This window comes from Drosophila miranda, chromosome 5, assembly GCF_003369915.1.
Source record: "Drosophila miranda strain MSH22 chromosome 5, D.miranda_PacBio2.1, whole genome shotgun sequence".
Taxonomy (NCBI): Eukaryota; Metazoa; Arthropoda; class Insecta; order Diptera; family Drosophilidae; genus Drosophila; species Drosophila miranda.
Genome location: NC_046678.1, coordinates 1059218 through 1084161, shown reverse-complemented (window position 1 = coordinate 1084161; position 24944 = coordinate 1059218). Strand labels below are relative to the sequence as shown.

The following is a 24944-nucleotide window of genomic DNA, read 5'->3' as shown; positions in this document are numbered from 1 at the left end:
TCCGCATACATAAGTACTCGAGAGTATGTTAATACTGAAGGTAAGTCATTAATAAAGAGTGTGAAGAGTAAGGGGCCTAGATGGCTGCCTTGTGGTACTCCCGAAGAAACCTTTACTGGTAAAGAGAGGGAGTTTTTGAAGAGGACTCTTTGAGACCTAGAACAAAGATAGCTAGAAATCCATCTCAGGAGGTTGGGCGGAAGCCCTAAAAGGTCAAGTTTATGCGCTAAAAGGGAATGGTTTACAGAGTCGAATGCTTTACTAAAGTCGGTGTAAATAACATCCGTCTGTAAGTTACATTGAAAGCCTTTAATAATGAAATAGGTAAACTCTAACAAGTTCGTGGTGGTTGATCGCCGCCTTATAAATCCATGCTGAGTTGGAGATATAAGTGACTTGCAGAGATGTTGCAAGTGCGGAGTTAAAACCTTCTCAAACATTTTAGGAATAGCGGATAACTTTGCTATACCTCTATAATTTTTTGCATCAGACTTGCTACCTTTTTTATGGAGAGGAATTATAAACGATTCCTTCCAGATCGGGGGAAGCAAGAAGAATCAATGGACAGGGTGAATAGTTTAAGCAAAGGTCCACACAGAGCCTCGGCGCAGTACCTGAGTACACAACCTGGAACCCCGTCTGGACCCGGTGAAAACACCGGCTTAACTAGTCGAAGATCATGAAGTAGGGAACATTCATTTAACAAGGGAGTGAAAATGCTGTTCGACCTCGGTAAACCGTATGGGTACGGATGACCAGAGTAGTTTTCCTCAGAATAGGTGGTTTGGAAGAATTGGGCAAAAAGATCGGCAATTGCCTGATCATTATTTGCCGACGTATTACAAAATGATAGCGAGGATGGGTGTGCGGACGTTCTACGCTTACTGTTTACGAAGCTGTAAAACTGTTTAGGGTCCTGAGAAAAACGTATCCTGCATCGAGATAGGTAGTTCTTATAGCATTGAGCATTAAGAACTGAAAAGTTTGACCGAGCTAATACATAGCGAGAGTGAGAAGTAGGAGAACCCACTTCTTGAAATTTTTTATAAAGTCTTGATTTTAAGTTTTTTAGACTGGATAACTCTTTGGTAAACCAAGGGGGTTTTCCAGATCTAGTCGGACAAGAAAGCGGGACACAAGAATCGAAAAATGTGCCAAGAGCATTGTAAAAAATGTTTGTGCCTTTTATGATATCAGTGCACAAGTACAAAGCGGACCAATCAAAATCCCTAATGAGGTTATTAAGCTTCGCAAACTCGGCTTTACGAAAGCAGCGGACACGTTCGGGCAGCCTACTCGACCGATCCAATACAGTTGGTCCTATATCTAGCGACACCTCGAAAGTAGGGTGGTAGGCGTCTTCAGGTATAGTGAGCGGAAGGGCTCGGGTTAACAACACTATGGTCGGATCCGATAAAAAGCACAGATCAAGCAATCGACCCAAGGAATTTTTCACATGGTTGACTTGAGACAGGGACAGGTCAAGCAAGCCGTCAACAAAGTCATGTCGTGACATGGGCACTAGGATACTAGACTCGTTTACCGAAGACCAAACAGTTCCTGGCAAGTTGAAGTCACCAAGAACTATCATACGATCTTTATCAGATAGCGAGGAAGAAACAGCGGTTAAAGCGGACAAGTGCTGCTCATAAATTGAAATATCCGAATAAGGTGGGATATACGAGCAAGTAATGAATATAGCGAAAGCGGGAAGAATCAGTTTTACACACAGGAATTCCAGTTCCTGTTGAACTTGGACTGTGAAGTGTTCCGACGTGAAGTAAGAGTCCACTGCAATTAGAACCCCCCCTGCACGTCGAGACGAACGGTCCTTTCTAAAAGTTGTGTACCGAACTGCCAAAACCTCGGAACTAAGAATGTCCGGCTTTAACCAGGTTTCAGTAAACACAATAACGTGGGAAGCAAATGCAACACTATCCCGGAAAAGAATGCTGAGCTTACTACGCAAGCCTCTTACATTCTGATAGGTTACTAAAAGAGAAGTTAGTTTTTTGGAAAGGTGGAAGCAAGACGGGAAGTTGAGGAAGAGGAAGTTGAGGTTGAGGGTGGCACACTGGAAAGATTTGGAAAGGATATGGGGGGCCTATTCTTCTTCTTAGCCTTAAACTTCTTCACCACCAAATGCTCCGGCCAAAATTTGGCGGAGCAAATGGTGTCAAATTGAGTTGGGGAGATGCTTATCTTAAACGAGGCTATCTCCCTGGCATAAGAGAAGTTAAATTTCTCCACCTTTAAACCCACGGCTTTTATTTTGCTTTGAATAAAAGCAATTACATCATTAGATGTGAGGTCAGGGGCCAGCCGTGAAACAAAAACTTGTCGTTTTGGTGGGACTCCCACCAGTGGTTTAGTCACCACAGGCCTAGTACCTGTGGTGGCAATAACCGGAGGTCCGGAACGTCTATTTACTGGTGGGATCGGGATAGACGGGACAACTAGCGAACTTGCGGACACCACGGACACGGACGCTGCAGACGTACTTGGCTGCACATTCTCCGAGGCGATGAATTCGGCTACCGAATCTGCATCGCCAGCAGCTGTCGTTGCCCTTGGAGTGGCAAACGAGATCAACTGCTGCACACTTGGAGTGGTCGGAGTCAGTTTTTCGGCGGCGCACGGCTGAGTGACGGTTGGCAATTGCAGATCCCGCGGAGTGACCTTTTTGCGCCTCGTAGACTCATTCAGCAGTTTTAAACCGCTAAACTGAGCCTCCATGGCTAGGAGCCGATCGTATTGGGTTTTATAACCAACGGTCAGCTCCTTAAAGCCACTCCGCGTCTGCCTCATGAAAGCCACCATGTCTTTCTCCACCGCACGGCATGCCTCGCAACTGTAATGCAAGCCATTACGTTTGGCTATAGCATCACTCACGAGGCCAGAAAATCCAGCGCATTTTGCGTGCACTACGCTGTCGCAGAGCCAGCAGGGGACATTCGGCTGATCGTGGGTGATCTGCTTCTTACAGCTTTTTTTGGCACAGACCACAGCGTATTCCATTTCATTATTTATTTATTTACTATTATTTGCAAAACAAATTGGTATCAGACCAATGTGCCAGACAACGCTCAAAGCGGAATTGGTAAAAAAAAGAGAGCAGAGTGGAGAGCGGTTATAGCGAGAGCTACTAAGCAGAGAGCGCTATTGCTCAGAAAGTTTGAAGAGCGAGAGAGAAAGAACAGTTATTGAAGTTGAGGTGATAGCGAGAGAGTGATAAAACAACAAAAGCTACCAGACGAGAGCGGACTGCAATGCAATGTAATGCGTACTCACTCACTGCAACAACACAAACATAAGCACAAGCACAAGCCGACGCCGCAAAATAAAAAGTTAAATAATGTTTTAACACAAATCAAAGGCATGCACTCGCGTAAATGAATAGGTTTCCAGATTGCTGTCTGGTTAGAAAGTATAATTAGAATTTAGTTAGGAAAACACCGGCTGTTTATTAAAAACAAAAGGAAAAAATGCGGAGCGCAAAACAAAAACATGTCTGATCACTACGAAAGATAATCGGAAGATGACCAAATCGTATGATTATATATTTTATATCCGTGTATTTAGTTGTTCTTTCGATTCGATGCCTATTATATGCCTATGATACAATTATGTACAGAGTACATATTTAAAGTACACCACACTTCCGCTGTGAACCAAACCGACCTTTTATGATAGACTTTGGGACTTAAAAATGTTTAATAATTTTGTCTTTTTTTTTGGCTAGGTGCATTTGGTAATTGATTAGTTCCTTTAATACTAGGAGCTCCTGATATAGCTGTGGAGATAATGATTTTTATCCCCGATCGGCCGAATAATAATTTCGAATTAAATAAAACATAATAAGCGGCTGAGGGCCAATAATTGGGTGCTATTTGGTAAGAAGCTAATCGGCTGGGTTCTGCTCCGAACAATAGCTAGTAAAGAGCTTTGCCGGTAATACAGAAAGTTTAAAGTAAACAAAATAGAACAAGTTAGCAAAAAAGAACAGTTTGGAAGGGACATTTTCAGTTGCTCACTTAAGTGAACAACTATTGTTTTGTTCACTCACTCATGAGCAATATAACACTAGCCTAATGGCGCTTTCTGCCTGCCTGATTAAATATTTTTATATTTCGCTTGTGCCTAGGAATAGCAACTTTGCTTTTCCAGTAATGCCATTATTTCTTGCTTTTCTAGTATTTATCGGTACATGTCTGATAAGAGATAGCTGCTTAATTTTTTTGTTATTAAATATTAATATTATTAAATATTATCGTTTCCATACAAATATCATCATTTATACACACAATATATTCTCAATGAAGATATTCTTTAAAACGTTTAATATTTTGTTGCATGCGAAGATATCGATAGGCGATACCCCATACAAGCGGTGAGGAGGAAAGTAGTTTTGAACAGAGTGGCAAGGCCAAAATTTAAGGGGAAGACCTTAGCGAGTAGTGGCGCCACCTGGTCCTGGAGTATGAGAGTTCCGCGCGCTCTTCGGAGCCGTTGTGAGAGAGGATTTCCGATCTCATTCCATAACGGAGTCCCGAAGGCAAGTCACCAACACCCCAAAGAAAAGAGAGCCGCCAGCAGCCCGAAGCAGGCCATGCCCTTGAACCTAGTTCAAGGGCGATAGAAGAGCGATGGGGATCAGCGGCCCGGGAGCATTATACAGAGCAGCTAAGCAGAGTAAAAATTTCCGGCAACGGAGGAGCATGCGCGCCGGTTGACAGAGAAAGTGTCGTGATTTTTTTGTTTTTGAAAGCAAAAGTGAGAGGGATGAGGATGGAGTAGTGGCCATCACCCTATAAAAAGATAAATAAATCTGTGATTCCAGGGGATCAAGATCAGTGAAACAACAGGAACCTTATAGCTGACCAGCGGGACGGAAAGTAGACCCAAGAAGCATAAGAGTGAGTCCGCTACAAAAGGGGAGTAAAGAAACCCCAAATTTATTCTTTTTGTTGGCAAATCCATAGAGAATAGGTCACAGCTCCGCCATCCTTGGCTTGCTTTTTGCTGGTCTCGAAGAAACTATCCTGGCCACGTAGTGCGGGTCCCTCGCCAATTTAGGGAGAGAGAAGATATCATTTATTAACTTATTTACTCCCATTATTTATTTTTGTTAGACGTCTCCATTTATATGTATATGTTAATCCCCTAATTTAAGTCCGTCCATATCTATTTATACATGCAAATTATTTATATTTATTATATTAATTATTCCTATTTATTTATTAAACGCCCGTGATGATAAGATGAGTGGGGTATGAATAGGCAGGCTTAGTTTAGCAATGATACCATGTAAAAGTAGGAAATTAACGTGAAAATTATAAGTAAGAAAATGAATTGCTAATCGTTTCGTATGGCGGGAAGAGGAGCCACAGCAACGGGAGGGTAAGGCTGCTGCACATGGCAGGCAGATCCAGAACGTTGTGATTCGGATCTCAGGTAGGGTGGGTACGTCGGAGGTAAAAACATCGACACCTCGACCTGGTCCACGTCTGTGTTGAATGAAGTTACTGTAATATTGTTTGTCGAGTAGAGTCCATTTGCTGCTTTTTTGTCGGTTATTTTTGTTGTTTCAATTTGTTCGAGATGTCCAATTAGTTGGTATGTTGTGCGACCTGAAGGCTTGGGATGACTGGCTAGCCGGCCTTGCCCCGAAGTAAACAAAGGTTCGTAACAATTTTCGTTTTTGTTTTGACGTTCTAGATTATGGGCGAATTGACCAGCCCTTCCGCAACAGAAATGAAGAATCGGCTCTCTTGCTTGTGGGAAATAAAAAATATTTAAGTAAATATGTGAATAGTTTACATATTATTTCAAAAAGCAAAAACTACTATATGATGAGATGTCATATTAACAATGTTACTATTCTTAAAATTAATTTAAAAAAAAAAAACTACATACAAAAAAAATTTTTTGTTTTAACCTTTTATCTTTTTTTTTTCGAATTTTTGGCAAGTGTGATACCGTTTGCTTTTGTTGGAAAAAATCCCAAATTCCCAATAGTCCTCAAGCCCAAAACAACACTACCACCCCACAAGCTAGGACAATCTATTAAATTTTATTTTCAACGGTATATAGAAATCCAATAAAAGCAAGTATTAAGAATACACCAGTTAAATAGAAAATTGATCCATCAATCGTATAAAATTATGGCGGCATGGCTAACTGTTCTATCTGGCTTATAATATTTGACGGAACATTAAAATTAAGCAAAATAAGTTTCCAGTCCTGGATAGAGAACGATTAACCTTTTATAAGCCAAGGGGGTATTTAAATTTTCCACCGAAAATAATGAAAATGTAATCATTTTAGCGCAGTTCAGGTGGAGTTCGTGTGGTTTTTTGCAATTTAAAGGGAAGGATAGGATGGATCTACAAGAAGAATTTACAATCGTTAATAGTTTTCGCCATTTACCTCAAGTAGCTGAACTATTTAAATAGAGGGGGCATAAGTGGGATAAGTTCGGTTTTTCAGCATACGAGACTGTATATTGTAGTTGAAAAGCATAAACAGCAATTGCCGTAGCAAGAAAACAAATCAAGTATTTAAAACAAACCAGTCAAGTAGAAAAATGATTCCTTAATCGGATAAAATTATGTGGGCAGTGCTAAATGTTCTTTTTAGATAGTAATATTCGACGGAATATCAAAAACGAGGAATATGTAAAATAGAACTGGAATTCGTAAGTATATTTACGGTATATTTTTAAAATGAGACGGTATATTTTGGTATATTTCTGAGGGTCGGACGGTATATTTTACACTGCACCCCACAAGCTAGCACACAATTTTCCAGTTCTCGCCCGAAAAATGTTCGCGTTACGTGCTGCCGCTAAAGCCGATAAGAATTTGCTTCCATTTTTGGGGCAATTGTGTAAGTACCTATTATAATCATGGATATTATGTACAAAACTTGGATCGGGCTAGAATGGTGATGAACAAGGCAACATAAGAGAATGTGTAACATAACGTAACATTAATGCGAGATGGACATAACCTTAATGTGCGATTTTGCTCTTACGATTAAAAGGAAAAAATGATTGCATAATAACTGAATGTTTCAAATGTTTCCTGAGAGACAATTGTCGTAATTTGGATTAGAGCAATCATTTCATTATCATGTTGTTAGATTGTCAATCTTTTTGGTATTTCACATATACAGTTATATCCAGTTTTATAAATTTGTAGTGCAGTCAAAATACATACTTCAAATTAAATGAGAATTTTGCTTCATGGAATTTCTTAAATGAAAAAGGTTTGAATTATTGATATATTAAAAATTATTTCAATTTAATCGTTCTTGAAGAAAGTCGTGACGTAATCTTACACATCCATGTACATATACATATGTACATATATATGTATATATTCCTTGCGAATATTTCATCCAAACTATCGTTCATAATAAATAATAGTAAATAATTCATACATATCCTGAAAAGATTTAATTTTTGGAACCATCCTTTGTAGCTCGCAGCCATGCCGCCAAGGCAGCTGTCAAGGCAGCCTCAGTTGCTAACGGAAAGATTGTTGCGGTAATTGGTGCTGTCGTTGATGTTCAGTTCGATGATGACTTGCCACCAATTTTGAATGCTTTGGAAGTTGACAACCGCTCCCCACGTTTGGTGCTCGAAGTGGCTCAGCACTTGGGCGAAAACACTGTGCGCACTATTGCCATGGATGGTACTGAGGGGTTGGTTCGTGGACAGAAGGTTCTCGATACTGGCTATCCGATCCGTATACCAGTTGGTGCTGAAACTTTGGGTCGCATTATGAACGTTATTGGTATGTTTCAAAGAAGTCACTCATAGTTTATAGATCGAACAATGTAATGTTGAATGTTTTTTTTTATTTTAGGCGAACCTATCGATGAACGTGGGCCGATTCCAACTGATAAGACCGCCCCCATTCACGCAGAAGCTCCAGAGTTTATTGAAATGTCCGTTGAGCAAGAGATTCTCGTCACCGGCATTAAAGTGGTCGATCTTCTGGCACCCTATGCCAAGGGCGGTAAGATTGGTCTGTTTGGTGGCGCTGGAGTCGGCAAGACTGTGCTGATTATGGAGCTGATCAACAACGTAGCAAAAGCCCACGGCGGTTACTCTGTTTTCGCCGGCGTAGGCGAGCGCACCCGCGAGGGAAATGACTTGTACAATGAAATGATTGAAGGTGGTGTCATTTCCCTCAAGGATAAGACATCTAAGGTGGCTCTTGTCTATGGGCAAATGAACGAGCCCCCAGGCGCCCGTGCTCGTGTGGCTCTTACTGGTCTCACTGTGGCCGAGTATTTCCGTGATCAGGAGGGACAGGATGTGTTGCTTTTTATTGACAACATTTTCCGGTTTACTCAAGCTGGCTCTGAAGTGTCCGCCTTGTTGGGTCGTATTCCATCGGCCGTCGGCTACCAGCCCACTTTGGCTACTGACATGGGTTCTATGCAGGAGCGTATTACCACCACTAAGAAGGGATCTATCACCTCTGTACAGGCTATTTATGTACCAGCTGATGATTTAACTGATCCCGCTCCAGCTACAACTTTCGCTCATTTGGACGCCACTACTGTACTGTCACGTGCTATTGCTGAATTGGGTATATATCCTGCAGTGGATCCGCTTGATTCCACTTCTCGTATTATGGACCCTAACATCATTGGACAAGAACACTACAACGTTGCTCGTGGTGTGCAAAAGATCTTGCAAGATTATAAATCTCTTCAGGATATTATTGCCATCTTAGGCATGGATGAACTTTCTGAGGAAGACAAACTAACAGTCGCGCGTGCACGCAAGATCCAACGTTTCTTGTCGCAGCCATTCCAGGTCGCTGAAGTCTTTACCGGACATGCTGGTAAACTGGTTCCATTGGAACAAACCATAAAGGGCTTCTCACAGATTCTGGCTGGCGAATATGATCATCTGCCGGAAGTTGCTTTCTACATGGTTGGCCCAATTGAAGAAGTCGTTGAGAAGGCTGATCGTCTTGCAAAGGAAGCTGCCTAAGTAATTACACTGGAATACGAATAATCAAGTGAATTATGCATTGAAGTTTTAATAGACACTGTAACATCAACTTAAATTCTATATACGAGAAGAACTCAATAAAACGTATTTAAATCATAGTCATTTCCTTATACTGTTGCAAGTTCCTATAATTTTGATCAGGTGTTTTCAGCACACGCAAGGAAGCACCGACTATACAAAAAGGAGAAATGTAGATTTCAAGGGGTTCTAGCTATATTGTGGGTGCGACACATTATGTTGAGACCCATCTGAATTTTCCATTGCGGTTTTGGTCTCGCCCTCTTTTGCTCCCTCAAATCGGCAAAATGGTCATATCTATGTTACTAGATTGCAGAGATACTTTGCGATCGGAGAGAAGAAAACCATTTCCCTCGGCTGACTACTGCCTTGTCTCTTTCTCTTTCTCTCCATCGTTGAGTGTGGCGACCCCTGACATGCATTCATATGTACTGTAAGAAGTTATCCCATCTCATCCTCATAATGCTCTCATAACATTTTCTGTCTTCCTGGGTCATATTTTGAACATTACTTATAAATCGTCCATGAAGGATACTCCTAAGTGTCACAGCTTTCTTTTGTAAGAGCTACCGTCTCGTTCTCATCTCTATAACTACGGCAGAAATTATTTTAGGGGGCAACCGTGCCTTTACGGATGTCTGTCAGTTATTTATTGGAATGAAGTGTATAAGCCCTGACTGTAACTAGGACTTATCTTTAAAACGAACTAGGTCCCTTGCCAAGTCGTTAAATTGTTTGAGTGTAAAACACTTCGTCTAAATCTTTGAACACTGTTGTAATCGATCGTTCTAGATATGTATATATTACAAACGCCTTTCTGTAAAAAACTATATCATGTTTTATATGTTATATAGAATTATGTGTTACCCGCGTAATGTCATCAATTTAAAGATCCACGAAGGTATTTGGTATAATTTTTATTAAATATGCATGTGTATTTTATAAATCATAATTATGGAATAATTTATTAATATTAAGAATTATTACTGTTAAATTTTCATTATGGGTTGGCTTTAATTGTTTTTAAATATTGGGGACATCGACGTCCGTGAAAAATGTATAAAGGCAATTTTTATTTATCATATCTCTTTACGGGTTTCGAGAGAAGCATTCCATCAATTTTTGTAATTGGTAAACATTACTGGGTTTACCTTAGGAGCTTTTCGATAAATTTAAAGTTTCAAGAATTATAATAGATTTCATTTTTATATAAGTATGCTATATATGTTATTTATTATTTAAGAAGACGTTTAAGTCCTAGAAAAATTGATCATACAAACAGCATTTATTTGTTGAAATATATTCTTTTTTGATTAAAACTGATAACCATGAGTGATTTTTTGGAGAAATAGGAAGTAGTGGTATTAATAATCTATTTAACCCATGATGTAAAATCAATCGAAAATAATAATGTGAATAGTAGTAATAATATTTGAAAGTCTTTTACTTTTCTTTCAAAATGTCATAATGTATTAACTCCTGTCTTTTAAAAGCATTTACCTATAATTTTTAAAGCTAGACGAGTGTTTTCTATTTCGTGGACAAATACTTTAGCAGAGGAGGGACCAAAATGTAAGTACACATCCATATAACATACTTATGTATATCCAAAGTATACGTCCCGATTTTATGAGCCAAGAACATATGCTCTTGTCTTAAACAAATGTGCATACATACTAAAGAATCCATATCCCACAAAATATGACAATGTAATAGGTGGTTTCCAAGAAATTAAGAGGATTGGATCAGGGAAAATTATTTTTATCATTATGTGTGGATGCAGTCTCAGAACATACAATTACTCTACTCCTGCCCTGCTCACAATAAAAGATACACTTACACATGATATACATACATAGTTAGAGGCTTAACCTAAAACACTTAATTTGATCTAAATTCTGAACTGGAAAAAATATGAAAATTATCTCATAATATTATCTGTAATGTAATTATCGTAGGATAAATAATCTCGTCGCTCTGCTTTTTAAATTGTATTGTAAATTTTTTTTAACATTTTTTATGATATTGAAATATGCATATAAAATTTAGATAAATCATATTACTTATTAGAAGACCATTATTATTCATTTATGTAATAATAAAACCTCTATTTAATTCTTGTCTTGTCGAAGATGCACTGCATCCCCAGACGCATGAATCATTAATTCATATGTATAAGGTACATATGAAATGGCTAGGATGCGGACAGACAGGCGATGTATGATGTATGTACGTAATGGTGATGTAATGAATCATGAAAAGCATCGCCAAATCATTTCCATCTAAATTTTTTATAACAATTAGCTAATTTATTTGGATTTAAATTTATATATATTTCTTTTCTAATTTTTAAATGCTATTTTGTAATTATCTAATGCTTTACACTTTCGTGATACATTTTATATTAAATTGCGTTATTAATTTTTGGTTTTATTCACACATTTATTTGCGATTACATATAATCATATGCTATATATTTTTGTTTATGTATTTTACGAACGTGAATAATTAAGTGCTTATGCAGATAAACAAATGATTATAAGTATTCAGATACATACATTAACAATGTTTGCAGGCATTTTTAGAAGAGTAAGTAAAGATTTATTAGGTTTTTATAGTTTTCGTATTTTTTTTGTTTTTTGCCAAAGTCTCTGATGGTCAGTAGGACTTTGCATAGGCAAACCAGGCCATTCCAGAAACACATTCCCACATTAAGATTTACAAACATGATGTTCTCCAGTTACATATTTTACTCCCACAGATATGTTGGCTACGAAACGTAGTTTTCATTATATACTGTTTTTTATGTTTAATCTTTAACTTTCTGTGGAATTTATAAGCCTTGACTTGGACTTTCATTTTTCTTCGACTTAGATTGTATTTATAAGAATATAAATATAAACATAAAATAAATATTAAATATAATTTAGACAAATTATCAACTTTACAATAAACTTTTGTATATGTAAGACACCATTTTTGTGTCAACTGCAAATGAATGTAGCACATTCAACTGCTTGAACTGCACAACTAGACTTTTTATCTTTGGTGAGATGAATGCAATCCATCGATTGATGCAACTTATTTCTGTGGTATAAAATCGAATGTAGTAGCTCCACTTATTTTTCCTGATGCGCTTCGGTGAAAGTGAACATTTTGCCATTTGTTATCGCGTTTATGCCAGACGCGCGTCTCCTCTGACTGATGGGTATGAGCATGTCCTTGTCTGTGATTATAAGTGCAGAAAAAGACAATTAGCCTGTGAATACTTAGTGTAAAAATGCAGCTATACTTACTTATCAATATACTGTGTTAGCCTGACGTATGCGATGCAAGCGGCCTCTTCACCCAATAAGTGTACATGGGGATTCAATATTGTTGTGTTAATGGCTTTACAATTCTTACCAAGAACTGAAAGTAAAAATGGCGTCATGTAATATTGTTAAATGTGTTCCCATTTATGCTTACCGTTTTCAAAGTAAAATTTGTGGAAATCAATTCCTTCGACTAGGTTACCTAATGCTTCTGGCTCGAAGGCAGTTAGATGAGGGTCACAAATCTTACTGAAAGTAATTTATAAAAATAATAATCATGTCATGGTCATTGTTATCCAGTACAATTATTAAACAAAAATCATAAACTTACGTGTATCCATCAAAGTCACCACTATTTATTGCTTCAATCAGCTGTTCAGTGATCTTTATTATCTCTTGTCGTCTAGCTGCTTTGTATATAGTTGAAAGGTAAATTTGCAATTATTTTGTATCATACATTTACTTATTTTATTTATTGTTTTTAAAATGTATTTAAAAAAAAAGTCCTGTAAACTGACTGACTGACTCTCGATTAGGTTCGTTAATTCTTTCGATTCTTTTCTTTGCTTTCTATGAATATTATAGATATTCGATAGGATGAAATTAAAACTGGATTGCTTTAAAAGTGTATATCATACTATTTAATAATTATATTTTTTATCAGGAATAAATGAACGCAACTAAAGCCATAAAATGCATACAAACTTTCGCATATTAATGGTGCAGAGGACATTTTTAGGGAAAATGTAAGGTTAATCCCGACTTAAAAGAAAACTTAAACATTATGAAACAAGAATAATTCATTATACAAAACAGTTTTTCTTGCTGGTTTGTTTAAAAAACACACAAAATAGTTAGTTATTATCAGATTTTTCACATTGATAGTGCCAGTTTGTTTCCTATAGGGGCTATTCGATTAGATGACCCGATAACAAGTAAAGACTAGTTATATAGTAGTTATATTTTTTTACGCATGCAATACCCAATAAGATATAGAAAACTTATATACTCAATTATACCTATTCTATATGCATATAAGTCGTTTGTACAGTATAAAATATTATCTGCCTTCTTTAAAACTACCATCCTGGTAGCAATTATACTGCGTGTCAGACACCAGAACCCATAAATATACATAATAAAAGATCAAAAAATATCTTACACAATATCTACATACACGTTTTCGTTGTATTGTATTCTTTTTTTTTAGCATTAGCTACGTACTTTAAATAACCTTGCCGGAAAACTTACTTTTGCCTGTTACATGCATATTTATACTATACATGACTCTACATTTATACCCGACACTCAGTCAGTATGACTACCGCCCACCCAGCAAAGGGCGCACACATTCACCACGAAGAGTGTGTTAGAGGGACAGAAAATAAGTTAGCGCGTGGACGACGTTGCGTAACCACTGAAATTTGATTTTTTTCTCTGGCTATAATAATAAATTGAACTGATTATGAAACAGTTGTGGATTCCACATATTTTCATCTTTTGTGTTGAAAGAATCTTGATTCAGTATGACATCACACGAGTCTGGGTACAAAATTTCGTTGCTCTAGAACAAGATGGATGGATGGACAGACAGACAGACATGGCTCTATCGACTCAGCAATTGTAATATGCGTTATTTTACAAGGTCACTATAGAGAATTAGAAAAACTTACATTCCGGCAAATTTGATGCAATTTTGAAGCTACTTATCTGAAGCTATATCTGGGTGCGGTTTAATCTTGAAGCTGACAAAGAACATTTTCCCATATTTGCTATTTGGGAAGAGGGCTTAGTTTTCAAGACATTTCAACCAAAAGAAACATCTCTAGTTTTATGTTACTAATGGTATCACAATCGAATGACTAGATGGCATAGTTACGTTCGATCACCACAGAGTCCAAGATAAGATCTAGCTAAACCATCTCCCATTAAAAAGGTAAACGAAATAATAGGACGAAATTTTTTCGAACCTTTTTACTACCCCAGCACAAAGCTCTCGAGATAAACATCCAGATGAAATACAGAAATTAAAATATTCCAGGGTAGCGAAAGATTGTTTTTAATTCTTTGGATAATTTACATAGTATTAAAAATTGTGTCTCGTTAACAATAGCATTATTACTTGCCATTTGTTTTACCCAATATGTATGTATGTACGAGGATCTATGTAGGTTCAGGATAAGATTAGATAAAGGAAAGCAAAAAACACTTTTTTGTTGAAGATATTCGAATCTAAATGTTTGCTTGACTTGATGTGTAGTCAAATCAAGCCATCAATTTGGGAGTTTTTTAGTAACTTAATTTTCGATATTTTTTCACATGCATTTATACAAGCATAATGTCTATTGAGAAGTATGTATATATTAAATCATTGATTGTTTTTACGGAATATTTATAGGTGTGGAACCAGTCAGCTTACGTACTCATTGAAAAAGCGAGTGGTGGCTGGCTTTAACATTTTGGGCATACACATGTACGTACCTGAGGAGCACTGTGAGTTTCCAGAAATTTGCTGGCAAGTTTTAGCAGGACACACTATCCTTATTTCTAAAACACACATTTGTATTGTTTCCGTGAAACACGTAAAAATCAATATTTCATAACATATTTATTTTTAGAAAATGAAATCATAAAAAAATTATTTAGGGTGTCATTTTTTAACAATGATTTGTGGAATATAAATGGAATTTCCTAGGCTAATAGTACATGTATTAGAATGGTACCCCCTACGAGCTGCCAATGTTTTTGGTATATAAAATCCACTTACAAATCTATGTGTAATTATTACAGTTCAATGTGAATTGATATCTGAATTGGAATAAAAGCTACATTCGCTGTGTACTTTCAAAGAAAGTTGACCCCTAGTAAAACAAATAATGTCTGAAAGAAATTCGAGTAGACGGAACTCGATGCAAACTCGTAAGTCCCAACCTTAATCGGCACAAACCCCAAAAACTATGCATTGATTTGCAGAGTGATAGCAATTATTGAAAAAATTTGAATGGACGATTCAATTCCCTCAAAGGTTTGCACTGTTTCGAATCTTGACGTTTAAGCAAGCTAGCATAAAATTGTATGCACACTAGCACTGATTGGACTTATCGTATGGTTGGACCTGGTGTGGCGGACAAAAAACCACTCTGCGAAAATCCTTTTTGTTTTGCTGATCGAACTGCTTGGGTATCAAAAGCTTGGGATCCTGGTTAATCGTTCCTTCTTATTAATTCTCGTATTCCACCTCACTTCAAGTACAATCCAGACTGCAAGACAGGGATAGCATGACGTAAATCGGTAAACTAGTATTGGGAGCCGTTCCGTATCCACAGTGCTATCAGTTGAAGAGCTCTGGCACTCTTTGTGCCAAAACGATGTTCTAGCCAAATTATATTTTCCCCGACTTTCCCGACTACAAAGTCAAATACATATGTCTATCGCTATAGATTGAAGTCTGGTGGAATACGAAAAATAACACCGCGAGCCCGAAGACACCCTAAAAAATGTATGCGGTAGTGTTATTATAGATAGAGTACATGTAAGCATTTATTTGTATACTCTTTCAGATGGTTTTATAATTCAAAATATTCTTTCAGTTTTTAAGCTAATACTTTCCACTCGCACTTTATTTTACTGCACGAAAGATAACAAAAAAGGCCTAAAAGAAATATTGTTTTTGTATCTGAAGATAATTTATCACAAAAGTGAAATAACAATTTCATATCAACATCTCAATATCGACAAGGACTGATATAGGTATTGATTAAAAGCGTCGACCCGAAGATCATTTTTTTGTAATGAGTTACATATGTTATACGTAAGCATTACTTTTAGACCTTATTTTTTCTGCGTTCACCTTTCCATAATTTTTTGCAGGCACATTTTGCACATTTTTACGTAAATTCATGTAATTCATTTTTATTCTAGTAAGTACTTTCCGAAGAAAAAATAGTGCTTCCATACAAACTCTGACCCATCTTTACCAAATTCTTTTCTTAGTGTGCCTCCGCTCAACACTACTATTTGGACCATTGATTTGTCAGCCTCTTTGTCCATATGTCGATCAGAGAAGACCGTAAATTACGCAAGTTCGTAATTCTGGTAAATTGTATGTACATACCATACACTAGGTGCAATATTTAGTGTCAACAGGTCAACCCCAACAGCCATAATAGTGTAAAATTAGTTTGAGTCGGAGTATTTTAATATGATAAACCGACTTAAATTGATTGCGAAATGACTAACGACCGGGGTAGCCTTTACCGAGGTTTAGTGGTAGAATCGACGGAGTTAATTTTGTTCTTTATATTTAAACTGATATTTACAAATGTCTGGAGTATTCGAGACGGTGCCATTTTGCTAAATTTCGAATACAAAGTTCTTCGATTTTTTTTGACTCTCGACTCTTGAATATCTGCAATGTTATACAAATTGAATTTTTATGTAATATTTTTCAAAATGTTTTTAATATACATATGTATGTTTTTAGTTGATAGATTGCTTGGTGGAGTTTCATACACAATACAAGTCATAAGATCGTAGGGGGTAACACGATTACGGGTAGGACACGCGCAAAAGGAATACTCGTATATGGGCATTTCATGAAAGGACGGAAAATATAGTTCGGCAAGCCAAAATAATTACATATTACACAAGTATATTTATATGAAAATTTTTTGATTTACTATCCTTAGTATTGAGTCCAAAAATGTGGATTCTGCCCAAGTCAGTACCGTTCAGTTGAATTATTTAGATTGAAGTACTTCACATGTACGGTATGAGTACGCTTATCACGTTCTGTAAATAACTGATTTAAGTATCTCTGATATTTAAATAAGAGTCTAATCGACTCGGCGACTAATGTATGTAGTTATTTAAGACGTGTAATTAAGATATGTTTGTATTTAGTTGCATTCAAACTTCAATCCAAATGCAGAAGATACATTGCTGAAATAAAAATCAATATCAGACCATTTGGGATTGATAAAAAATTCTTGCGTTTGAATTTACATATTATATGTACGTCTGTACAACATATGTACATATGGAATAACATCTGAGCATGTTGAAAGGTTTCATTCTACAGTTTTATTATACACTGGCAAGAAAGGATCTTCAACACTAAATACATATTATTTCCCTATTGACAATACATACGAGTAGTTGAAGCTCTACGAGACATGCCGATGCATGGCTTCCTAACAAATTAGCCTAAGCCTAAGCCTTGATTAATGCGAAATAAACATATGATGATGAAATTATTACTTGTACATATGTATGTGTCAAAATTGTTGAAAAATATTTGAAAAACCTAAACAATGTGTGTTAACATTTACCTTCGGGGTCTTTCGATATGACTGTGGTACTGCGATCAACGATTCCTTTTTTATCTTCTAGGAAAAACAAAAAAAAAACGAACAAATTTCATATTTGAAAATGCAACTTGATTTGTTCCAATATTATGTAATTTATGTGAATGAGTTTGATGTGTGTTTTAGATTTTATTGTGATTGATTCTAGCTAATTATTACAAGTGGATTCAAGTTTCGATGTAAAGCAATAGTTAAAAAAATTTAGATAAAACTATATTTCAAATTATTATTAGTTTATACTCCTTAAGTATCACAAGTTTTTTTAGTTAAACAAATATAGTCGTTTGATAAAACTTTTGCAAAAATTTAATCATACCGAATAGTGACAGAAGTTTTCAAGGTTAAGAAGAACAGGTGCTCCAAATCACCAATTGATTTTTAATTATTTGAAATAATGAATGACATGCATAGTTTAAATTAAAAAAGATCGGTTCGATTTTATAGGAAGACAAAATAATTTTGTACCAACTCTTATTTATGTATTTATCTAGCAAAATTTTCAATATCAGCTGCAATTCGTTTTCTAAATGAAAGTGACATTCAGTCAATTTGAATGTCATACCGCTAGTTTCCCTTATTATTTAAGAAATGTAAAAAATTACGTTGAATATGGTGAAATATTAAAAAAAGTTGTTATATTGATATCAAATTTGAATAAAACCATTTTGTATAACAACATAAAACCTTGCGAAAATATGCAACCAAAAAAAAAAAAAAACAATCCATACACATCTAATTTTGGGAAAACTGAAATAATTGAAAATGGATATACACTTTTGTCAGATTCTGCACCAAACACATATGTATACCATATACTATTTCAGAGATTTATTATTTGTTAGCTCCTCTGATAAAATTAGTACATGTAAGAAATTCTATGTAAAGGATTATATATCTATATAATTCGTTTTTCTATAGTTTACACTATGTTTAGCCTTGAGTAATGCACTAGCGATTTACCAAAACCTATTATGCTAAACGAGATATCATGTGGCTTTCATTCACAACATTCATCGCGTTATATGTAAAAACAAAGTAAATCTAAGTTTTAATAGTTACCCTTTATGTCGTCGTCTTCAAGGGTGGTGCTAGACGAGTCAGTTGATTCCTTGACTTGAGATCCGTCACCCTTTTTGGTTATCATGCTTCTGCCTGTAAATAATAATAATAGTATAATACTAGTATTCTTCCGGAAAAACCCTACTCTCTACAGTTGGCCCTATGTTGATTGCCTCTCGAGTCTCTAGGACACTATGCTAAAATGGCAGCTATATGTTAAATATGACCATCATCAATTCCTACTTCCTTATGTGAAAATATAAAGGGTCACAGTTTACTTTTATTACTGTTTGTGCCCATAATTTTAGATATTTTAAATTTAATTTCAAGGCCACTACGTGACAAAAAGCAAATTAATTTTTACCGAAAAAATCTAAAAACTTCGGGGCGGTAAAAATTGTGTTCGAATTTTTTTTTTTTTTTTTATAAAATTACTTACTAGAAAAATTTCTAGTAGCCAGCATTGTCGTAAGTATAGCTCCTTTAAGCTTACGACGTGCATTAAATTTCTTGAGACAGTCCACGGTTTCTTGACGATGCACAACAGATGCCACACGTTCCCTTTGCTGAAAATACGGAGATGATATAATATATAAAATATAGATACGTATGGGCGGCCACTTACACAAATCCATGGGTGCTTCAGAGCCTCGGATGCGGTTATTCGTTTATTTGGATTCACAGTTAGCATTTGATTAATTAAATTTTTTGCTTCTGGTGTTACTGTATCCCATTCTGGCGAAGGATACTAAAGAGATTAATAATAATTAAAATTTATTGACATGAGATAAGTAAAAAAAAGGTACTTACATCGTAGGCTCCTGCTTTTATCTGGGAGTATAATCTATGTTGGTCTTCATCCCAAAATGGTGGATAACCCACCAAAAGTATGTAAAGAATTACTCCTAAGGAGAAATAAAAATTAGTTACTGGACTTTGTAAAACAACTTATTGTTAATCTTGTCATGATGCTTATATGAGTATGCATGCGTAATTAGCTTCAGAAGAAATTCCATTGCTTACCACATGCCCATATATCTACCGATTTTCCGTAGGGCTCCTTTTTTAATACCTCCGGCGATAGGTAACCCGGTGTGCCAGCAAATCCAAACCAGGCCTGATGGTCGCCTTGAACTTCAATGGCTAGACCAAAGTCAGCGAGTTTCACAGCTGCACCCTTTGCCTTACTAGCTAATAGTAAATTCTCAGGTTTCAGATCTCGATGCACCACACCGTTTTGGTGACAGTGATTGACCGATTCCAATATTTGTTGAATACAATGTGATGCATCAGCCTCTGAATAAAATTCGCGTGCAACAATGTCTTCGAAAAGTTCACCACCAGTTACACTGAAAATGTATGTATGCACAGTCAATTTTGTTGATTTCTTGGCTTTTATATTATTTTTAAATTTTAATTAAATTACTTATACGAATTATATTAATTAATAGAGCTTAAAGCTCCTACATCAATACAAATATTTTTGCGTTCACTGTTTACATATTCATACATAAATGAACGTAGAACTCGGAGGGGAAAGGATGAAGTATGAATCTCAATAAACAATAGTCAAGTCATTTCTTGAGAGATCCGAAAACATCTACATATCATACGAAAAATGTTACAATACAATAGTTTTCGGTAATAGACAACGGTAAACAAAATTTGGAAATTGTTTTAAGTTTGAACTTTAATGCTTACAGATCAAAAACAAGATAATGATAGTTCTCCTCCTGGATACTGTCATGCAATCTCACTGAAATATATAGTTAAATTATAATACACAACTAAAATTAATTATAACATAAGACATACCAATATTTGGATGGTGTAATTTTCGGCAGATCCTAGCTTCACGTTCTAGTTTTTGAAAATCTTAAAAAAAAATAGTTTATTTATTAATATATATTAACCTTGTGAACATAAGAACAGTCTGCTCGGTACTCTTTACTCCATGACCACATGGATGGCTGAGATAAATGTACATATTCTTACCTCTTGCTGTCAACTTTTTGGTATTTATAATCTTTGCAGCAAATTCAAATCCAGTTGATTTTTGGACACATCTTTTTACTATTGAGAAGGCACCCCTACAAAATCGAATAATTTTGTGTACAAGTGCAACATTACAATAGTCAAATGAACGTACTTTCCTAGCTCTTCTTTGATGTCGTAATTGTCTGAAAAACGCGTACAGGCTGCTGGAGCAGCCATCGCGATGGCACACTTAAGAAAATCTATTTCGGCAATAAATTGTCAGCAAGGCGTTGTATAAAATTGCCTCAATCTCTGTGATTATGCAGTTTGGCTATATTCCACTTTCAAAGTTGTTAATTTTTGCCTTTGAAGTGATTAGAAAATATAAATACATTAATGGAATTAAAGTTCGAGTTTAATATAACAAATAAAGTACAAATCAACGTACATACATACATATATAAAAAAATTTATAATAATAAGACAGGTTAGACTACCGGCACAGATCTCAGCTCTCGTTAGTGTTTTGTGTTTACGCTCTATGACGAACATACATATGTACATATTTATATACATCAGTACGTACATAGACCGGTTCGGTTCCTTTTGAATAATAGAACAATGGATAACAAAAATTTAAGTAAATTATTTAATAGTTTTATGCAAATGAAATTTTTTATGCAATCTTTGACTTGTTATTGTTATCGGAACTAAACAATTTTCTCTCCCATCACTAGAAGTTGAACATCAATGAACGCAAGAAACAAATAATTAGTTTTCCTACGTTTTGATTTGGAGGCGGCATCGTTTGTAAAAATAAAAATTAAACTGTTATTTTTTTTGTTTAAACTAGTGACAATTATTATTTTTAAATAAATTATTGCTCCGCTCACATGTTTTTACATACACTACTAAAAATATGTATATGTATATTCATAAACTTATATATGTATGTACATATGTATGTATGGATTTGTTCTTTCAGGCACAATGAGACTATTGTTTCAATAATTCAACTTTTTTGGCCCATCGAAGTTCGATTAGAATTACATACATACATACATATGTACATACACATATGAAAATAGTCTTCGATAGCAATTAAATACCACGTATGTATATACATATGTACATAAACACCACATACATGTATACATACATATATGTATGTGCATACGTTTGCATATTGGGTCCTAAGGTGCATTGCGAGCTTTTGGTCAAAATCAATATGCCGATTCGAGAATAGAATACATGGCGATAAAATTACTAACCAAGCTTAAGATATAAACAAAACCTTCTATGTACATCCAACTAGAAAAGTTTTATATTTTCGACCTCGCATATGTATGTACATATGTATGTATGTTCTGCATGCTTACATGCATAAACACGTGTATTATATGTTCCTTTGATAGCTGGTTTCCAGGCACTAGGAAAATATAAATCAATATTCAAGTCCCAGAAAACTTTTAAATAAAAATAAACCGGTGCACATTTCACATCAATTTAAAATACACTGGTTCTTATACACATACATACATATGTACATCTAAGAAATGTATCATCTATAATTAAAAAGTATTAACTGTGCAATGCTTGTGCGTATTGCTATATAAAGTAATATCTCTGAATAGCACAAATTATATATGAATATATTGAATATTGAATGTATCAAATTTACCACTGAAGCGACAGGTGTCTTAGAGCAATGTTGATCCATTACTGAAAAACGGCACCGCATCAAATCAGAATAGCTACAATTCGGTTCATAGTAATGCACATACATACATATGTATGCATGTATGCATGTGCATACTGCAAAGAGTTGATATTCGGGAGCAAGTTTATGTATCCTGATTTTCTTGCACGGGAGCTTTTTGAGCTTAATTTTAAGACGCCCCGCCCCCAATAAGGATGCCACATGGATATCTGTGAGGACATTAAATAAAACTTGTTGCGATTCATCTAATTTTTAAAATTTTGTTTACCACAAGGGTTTTTACCAATGAACATACATATGTACATATGTATGTATATAAATATACGGTATTTTAGGCCTTTAATCATGTTTAAGAATATTCCATCGTGAGTTTAATTTGTGTACAAAAGTACATATTTATAGATGTTGCTATACACACACACACAAACCAGTGTATATAAGGCTGTTTCCTTGTGACAAATGTCCATATTGCTTGCGCATGAATATTCCAAATTTTCCAACCTCCGTTGCATTTATATTTCTAAGCAATTCTATGTATTACATTTTGTTCTATACAGGCCTGTGCCAGGTTTAAATAAACATATTTTAAATTGAACTCACTGGCATATGTATGTAATATGCAATTAATTTACATATATGTACGAGTATACTTACGTACATAGATACATAAGTATCCTTTAAAATATAGGGGCGAGGCAACTAAAGTTGTGTCAACCGAATTGTAACTTGGCGGACAAAAACGGTTATGTACGTTTCACATGTATACCATAAATATATATAAATATAATTATATTTTAGCCTAAAATAAAACATATAAATATATGTACCTACATATTTGCATATGGGTATATTTTTGAATTTGAGATGTCTTATATATATATATATGTATGTCAGTAGATGAGAATAAAGCACATAAAAATGTGTGTATGTATAAATGTATGTACACATGTTCAAATCTGTATATATATTATATTTAAAATATACCTTATAAATGAACGTTATGATGTATTAGTTTGGTTCACTAAAAATAATGTATTACGAATACATATATCAGTGAATCGGGGAATCAGAAAATGTTAATTATGACAATAGTTAAATGTCAATACGAAAAATAAAAGTTCCGATATGCGAACATACATATGTATATCTATGTATAAGTTTGTATGATATAGCGAACTGAGAACACACGACGAGTAAAAATAGATATAGAAATTTAAAGAACGTCCGTTTGCTTGAAATTCGAATTCAATACTGAATGACGAGACTTTACAGTCTCGTTTGGTTCGATTAATGTAGAAGTGCCGAGCAGAAAAGCTTCGTGCTGAATTTTTTCCCTGACTTTCGTGTAGCAAAATTAAGACTTACGGCCACGAAGGCCATATTTGCTGCAGACATACAATGCTAGGAGTATGCGCAGTGATGTTTCCATATTCCAAACTTTCTTTACGTCGAATGCAGTCGCTTGTTGCTAACAAATTCAAATTGGTGTCGAAAGCTATTTTTTTTGACCAGACAGAAACAAAACGTGGGCCGGTAAAGCCTCTTTATCGGGATCAGAATAAAACAGGAATTTTGATTAAGATGGATAGATAATATATTTGTATTAATGAAGACTCATTAAAAATGCCAAAACAACTTTTGTGATATTTTTTTTTTTTTAAACAGAATAATTGCGCTATTAAATTTTATATACATATTTGGTAGTTGGTACTGACTGGTGACACAGCTTTCAAACGAAATAATTTAAAATGAACTGGAATGTTATGGTACCTAGTCAGCATATATGCGAGCTTATGATTTATGTAATTTATACAATATATTTTATATGTAATCTTCTATCGCTGTTCGCAAAAGGGAAAAATTGATTTTTTGGCAAAAATAAATTCGTACAAATCGATCGAACCGTTTCGGAGATTTAAAAATGTGTTGTATGTTTGATTTTATCTGTTTCCATTTTTCTTAACATTTTTGTACATCTGTCTCTTTTTTACTATTCTCACACCAACATAGCGTTTTATCCCACTATTGTGGATCCCACAGATTATTGTCCTCTGTGTGGGCAGTAGGCGCCGGGGCGAAATTTTTAGATACAATACAATACAATAAAAGTAAAAAAACAAACGACGCGATGGTCATACGCGCGGAACCCAGATCCCAAATATCGATATCAGATTGAAGGGAGCAGACGCAAAACGCGCGTCGGTTAAACTGCGGTGAAAAGCCAAACCAAGTTGTGGAATTGGCGCCAAAGTTAGTGTGGAAACGCGAAATTTCAAAAAAAAAAAAAAACATTTGGCAGCCCCGATACAAAATCCTAACACATTCTTGCAATAGGCAAGTGTGCTCAAATCTATTGCATCAAGCAAAAACGCAAGAAAAGATCCGGACTTACTTCCGACTTACACATATACACAATCAATATATTCAGCAAAAGAAGTGTCTAAGCAAAGTAAGAA

At 35.4% G+C, this 24944-nt stretch overlaps 2 protein-coding genes and 1 long non-coding RNA gene across 9 annotated transcripts; 2 read left to right on the top strand and 1 right to left on the bottom strand.

The window, feature by feature from the left end:
* Positions 1 to 6779: 6779 nt before the first annotated feature.
* LOC108164490 (ATP synthase subunit beta, mitochondrial) lies at positions 6780 to 9132 on the top strand. Its single transcript, XM_017300256.2, has 3 exons — positions 6780 to 6888; positions 7485 to 7799; positions 7872 to 9132. The coding sequence occupies exons 1-3, from the start codon at positions 6825 to 6827 to the stop codon at positions 9011 to 9013; spliced, it is 1521 nt and encodes a 506-aa protein (XP_017155745.1). The 5' UTR covers positions 6780 to 6824; the 3' UTR covers positions 9014 to 9132.
* A 1733-nt stretch (positions 9133 to 10865) lies between these two features.
* Positions 10866 to 23751, bottom strand: LOC108164456 (calcium/calmodulin-dependent protein kinase type II alpha chain). Of its 7 annotated transcripts, none has more exons than XM_017300175.2 (16): positions 23473 to 23751; positions 20941 to 21132; positions 20787 to 20881; positions 20607 to 20666; positions 20493 to 20547; positions 19815 to 20140; positions 19602 to 19696; positions 19417 to 19539; positions 19231 to 19357; positions 18792 to 18884; positions 17697 to 17753; positions 14848 to 14913; positions 12698 to 12776; positions 12521 to 12615; positions 12349 to 12463; positions 10866 to 12278 (listed from the first exon to the last, which is right to left on the bottom strand). In XM_017300175.2, exons 2-16 carry the CDS (start codon positions 21003 to 21005, stop codon positions 12134 to 12136), a joined length of 1596 nt encoding a protein of 531 aa, XP_017155664.1. In that variant the 5' UTR covers positions 21006 to 21132; positions 23473 to 23751; the 3' UTR covers positions 10866 to 12133. The 7 variants fall into 7 exon arrangements, with proteins under 7 accessions (XP_017155664.1, XP_017155665.1, XP_033250278.1 ...); XM_017300176.2 differs by having other exon boundaries at positions 12698 to 12773; XM_033394387.1 differs by lacking the exon at positions 17697 to 17753 and having other exon boundaries at positions 12698 to 12773.
* On the top strand, positions 21245 to 24410 carry LOC117189240. Its single transcript, XR_004473315.1, has 2 exons — positions 21245 to 22699; positions 22763 to 24410. It is a non-coding gene; the product is annotated as an uncharacterized LOC117189240 (long non-coding RNA).
* Positions 24411 to 24944: the final 534 nt, after the last annotated feature.